The sequence below is a fragment of the Centruroides sculpturatus genome, unplaced genomic scaffold (genome assembly GCF_000671375.1).
Source record: "Centruroides sculpturatus isolate CEXI.00-Female unplaced genomic scaffold, Cexi_2.0 scaffold1388, whole genome shotgun sequence".
In the NCBI taxonomy this organism is placed as follows: Eukaryota; Metazoa; Arthropoda; class Arachnida; order Scorpiones; family Buthidae; genus Centruroides; species Centruroides sculpturatus.
Genome location: NW_019385644.1, coordinates 58,969 through 63,736, shown reverse-complemented (window position 1 = coordinate 63,736; position 4,768 = coordinate 58,969). Strand labels below are relative to the sequence as shown.

General features: G+C 27.9%; 1 protein-coding gene across 1 annotated transcript in view; it reads left to right on the top strand.

Annotated features, from left to right (window-relative positions):
* The window catches only part of LOC111640838 (progesterone-induced-blocking factor 1-like), a 22,585-nt gene that overhangs the window by 12,781 nt on the left and 5,036 nt on the right, over positions 1-4,768 (top strand). Inside the window, exons 6-8 of the mRNA XM_023386906.1 lie at positions 269-350; positions 1,294-1,475; positions 1,916-2,041. Coding sequence (XP_023242674.1) covers positions 269-350; positions 1,294-1,475; positions 1,916-2,041 — 390 coding nt within the window. The remainder of the gene's footprint in view (positions 1-268; positions 351-1,293; positions 1,476-1,915; positions 2,042-4,768) is intronic.

Genomic DNA, 4,768 nt, shown 5'->3' with positions numbered 1-4,768 from the left:
AATGTTCGTTCGTAAAGTTGAACGAGTTAAACAAGAATGACATCATCGTTATTTTATTTTCTTAGACTTTTCAAACGATTTGTTTATAACTAAATGGCTGTTTCTAAAATCAAAGATATGAATGTTGCTAGTGCAGCCTTATCTGAAATATTTTTCTTAGATTGCTTCGGGTGGACAGTTATTTCAATCATTTCACTTTTTAATTCACAATTTAAACACTTGAGTAGATTTAGAAACATTGATATTGTTGGGTGCCATTTTCTTTAAGAAGTTTACTTCTTAAAGAAAATGAGTTAGTTTACTTCGTTAGTACTTTCAAAGAGTTAGTTTACTTCATTAAGAAAAATGAAGTAAACTAACTTTCCTTTGTGAGCTTTATTAGAGTTTTATTCGAAACGTCATCACTGCAGAGCATGCACACTGAGTGAGACTACTACTTTTCAAACGATTCGCTACTAACACGTTTAACTCGCATGACTTTACGAATGTACCCATAGTTACTTAGGACTAATGAACAAGCTTATTACTCTCCCAGCATATTTAATTAACCTCTCTAAAATGCACTTTGGCCTTATTGACCCATTTCAATTGGATAACATACAAAAAACAGAGTCTATGGTGATTATTGCCAACTCTGTTTTTTGTATAGTGTGCTAGGTTATGATAAGCCTGTTCATTAGTCCTAAGTACAGTAACTATGTTTTTTTAATCTGATATTGTAATTAGTGGATATATGAATAGCATATTCATTGCCTATACATAAATGAACAATATTAATCAAGAAAGTATATAAAAAGAAAAATCCAAAAAATAAATCATTTCTCTATTTATTATTGTTTTATCAAATTTTCTTGAATAATTTGTGAATTTAAAAAAAAAAATATTTTGTAAAATATTATCAAAACTAAAGTTTGTTGAACACTTAGATAACTAATGAATTTTATATGAAATATGATAAATAAAATTACCTACCTATGTCATTAAAGATCAAAAGCACTGTATGTATAAATAGCCACATCCATTATTAATAATAATTATAATTAATTAATTTTCAAGTTATACATTTTTTAATTGTTTTAACATGACTTTTTGCTGTTAGTCAATGGAACAAGAACTAGTTTTAATTGTTATTTTATTTACTCTATTTAATATTATTAATGAGTTGTTACCATTTAGGTGATTTAGTTGTTACCAGTTATTACATTATGCAAAGTTACTGTTTTAGGAGTGCTTTAAACATGAAATGAAATGTAATGAAAACAAAGTTATTTATTATTATTATTAATTTTTCAGATTCTGAAAATGAGACATCAGCAAACAATACTCCAACAAGAGCGTGAACAGTTTGGCAAGCAATTAGCAGAAATAACTCAACAGTGGGGTGAAGCACAAGATCGTACGTCCCAATTGATGCTTCAATTAGAACGTACTAAACAAGCACGTGAAACTATGTTTAATCAATTTATAAGTGCAAGGTATGTTACATGTAAATTTAATTCTTTGTTTAAACAATTTATTTTAAATATAACATCTTACATATATATTAATTATTTAATTATGAAATATGTAGTTATTAAATTTTAAAAAACTTTTAATGAAAATTTAAAGAGTCTATAAATTATTTTATTCTGTTGAATTTATTTTGCTATAATTTCAATTATCTTTTTATGAATTGTCAAAAATTTAAAAGTGCTTTAGCAAATTATATAATTAATTACAAAATAGTAATTTTTAAAAATTTTATATCTAAACAATAAAAAAAATGTGTTTTGTCAATAAAAAGTAAAAAACTTAAATTACTCATTATTTTTCCTTACAAACATTTGGATAATTTAAGTTCAGTTCTTTTTTTCAATAAAACATATTTGTTTATTGTTATTTAAGGATTTCCCTAAGATCATTTTTGTATTAACAGAGATAAATTTAGAGCTGAATATGATGATAAATTAAAGCATGAGATGGATCAAATTCGAAGTAATACTTATCAAGAAGTTCAAAAATTAAAAAATCATATGAATTCGTTTTATGAAAGAGAAATTAGGTAATGTTTTTTTGAAATTTTTAAAATAATAACAAAATTAAAATTATTACTTTAAATTGTTTAATATTGAATATATTACTGTTTTTCCCCTATATAAAATACACTGGAACAAAAGACATAACTTAGAAAAAATTATTTAAGAAAAAAAAATAACAACATATAAATGCTGGCCTTTGCATTAAAATTTTATTGCTCACTTGAGGAATGTTCTAAGATTAAGTTTACACTTTTTTAACTTTACAGGCCAATTTGACCAGATCCACAATGAGAGTGGCCAGGTTATTGAAGAATTGAGTCTGAACTCATTAAAATTTGAGTCAACTCTGATGCAACTTTGAGTTTGCATCATAAAAGTACAACCAGCCTGCTACATCTGGCTATCACACATTTTTGATTGTTGAAAAATTTAATGAATTATATAAAAAATAGGTTATAATGTATTTTTGTGGACTAGTTTAGTTCCTACTCAGGAGTTTTTCTTTTCTAATTAATAATAAATTAATAATGTGTATAATAAAGCCTTTTGTTACACATATAAGTGATTTTTATATCATACATAATAGTGAACCAAAAATACAAGATGTGTTCAAAAAGTTTTAGAAACGGATAAAAAAAATGTTGTAATGTCTTATCTATTGAATCAAGAGTCTGGATAATATCCAACAGTGCATTACATAAACGAGGGTTTGAAAGTGCCAGGCCTGGACTTTGCATGGGTAATAAATATAAATAAAAATCATTATTAATGTGAAAAACCTGAAATAATTACTATACATAATGCAAAAAAGCTATTTATTTGTAAAAGCCTGAATATGTACAATTAAGGAATAACATTTGAGAAAAATCTTGCAAAATATAATAAAGATAATCTATCAAAATTCAAAAAAACAAATACAGTCCTTTGATACAATTATTGGTATGATGTTTTAATAAGATTCTATGGCCAATGACTCAAAAAGAATGATAATATTTACAGGTCTACAGAATGTTGCTATTATTCTAGAAGACATCTTCCATTTGTCTTTTTCTGATAGTAAAATATAACTTTTACTCCATTCCTTGAGAGAGTACTATTTCCTCCAAAATGTTACAAAGAATAAGAGTAAAGACATATATAATTCATAAGTCAGATATAGACATAAATACTTTAGTTCAAAGACATTTACAACAAATATCACAACCATTTACCATGACCTTTGAAGGTAATTTTGTCATTTTTTTGTAAACTCTCTCCTAACTTGCTTAAGTATAATAATTAATAATTAAAATGGTAAAACCATAGCAGACTATGGATACAAGTAGCTAGTATAGATTACTTAAACTTTTTGAATACGTAATAACAAATAAGAATAGAGGTGTTAAAGAAATTATTTCTGATAATTTCATTTATTTATGTGAGATAGCCGGGGGCACCTGCTAAAGGGTGCCACTTACTCGGCCTATTCCGTGAGAATAGTTCTCAGAGTTTTGAATCGTGAGATCTGATCTTAAAAGTTTTTATAGGAGGGCTGTAATATTTATTGTTTAATGAGGATTAAAGACTGTGAAGTCTCTATCCAAACGTCAGGGCCTGACACCAGTTTATCAGTTGTTTTACACGCGGATAAACACACGTGGGGAAATCCTATTCCAATAATAATTGAGAGACATTTCTTTATAAAATAAACAAGAATAAATTTAATAAACCATAAACAATTAAAACTAATACAAAATATTATATAAATGAGAGATAATAAATGCGAATTTCAATCTATAAGTCAAGAGAGATACGAACTTATACTACAACCAATATGAGGTCGAGAGAGAGAGCTCACAAAATCATTTAAGAACATACAACCTGATCATTGTCTTTAAACTTTGGCTCTGTATATGAAGTATTTGTTTCACTTCTATAATTCTCTGTCTTCTTTCCTCTGGAGAGATCAACTTAACTTGATACATTTATATCTTTAGACTTAATCCTTCGTATATTGTATGGCTCATAGCATAGGCGTTGGCCTTTAGGAGCAATATGTGTGGAGTCCTGACTCTTCCAGGTCTGTCGATGAACTCCCCGAATTCTGATAAATTTCCTCTATATCTGACGATCGGCGACCAGTCATCATACAAAGATTCTTCTGTGGGAACAGGCAGAAAGGGGAATATGTGAGGGGTAAACATTTCCCATCAAAGCAAGATTTTTCGCAGATAAGGGAAAAACAGAGGATGTTCTAACTTCCCTAGAAGGAAGTAGCATCTGTTATCTATTTTTCCCACGTCATCACTGCAGAGCATGCACACTGAGTGAGACTACTACTTTTCAAACGATTCGCTACTAACACGTTTAACTCGCATGACTTTACGAATGTACCCATAGTTACTTAGGACTAATGAACAAGCTTATTACTCTCCCAGCATATTTAATTAACCTCTCTAAAATGCACTTTGGCCTTATTGACCCATTTCAATTGGATAACATACAAAAAACAGAGTCTATGGTGATTATTGCCAACTCTGTTTTTTGTATAGTGTGCTAGGTTATGATAAGCCTGTTCATTAGTCCTAAGTACAGTAACTATGTTTTTTTAATCTGATATTGTAATTAGTGGATATATGAATAGCATATTCATTGCCTATACATAAATGAACAATATTAATCAAGAAAGTATATAAAAAGAAAAATCCAAAAAATAAATCATTTCTCTATTTATTATTATTTTATCAAATTTTCTTGAATAATTTGTGAAT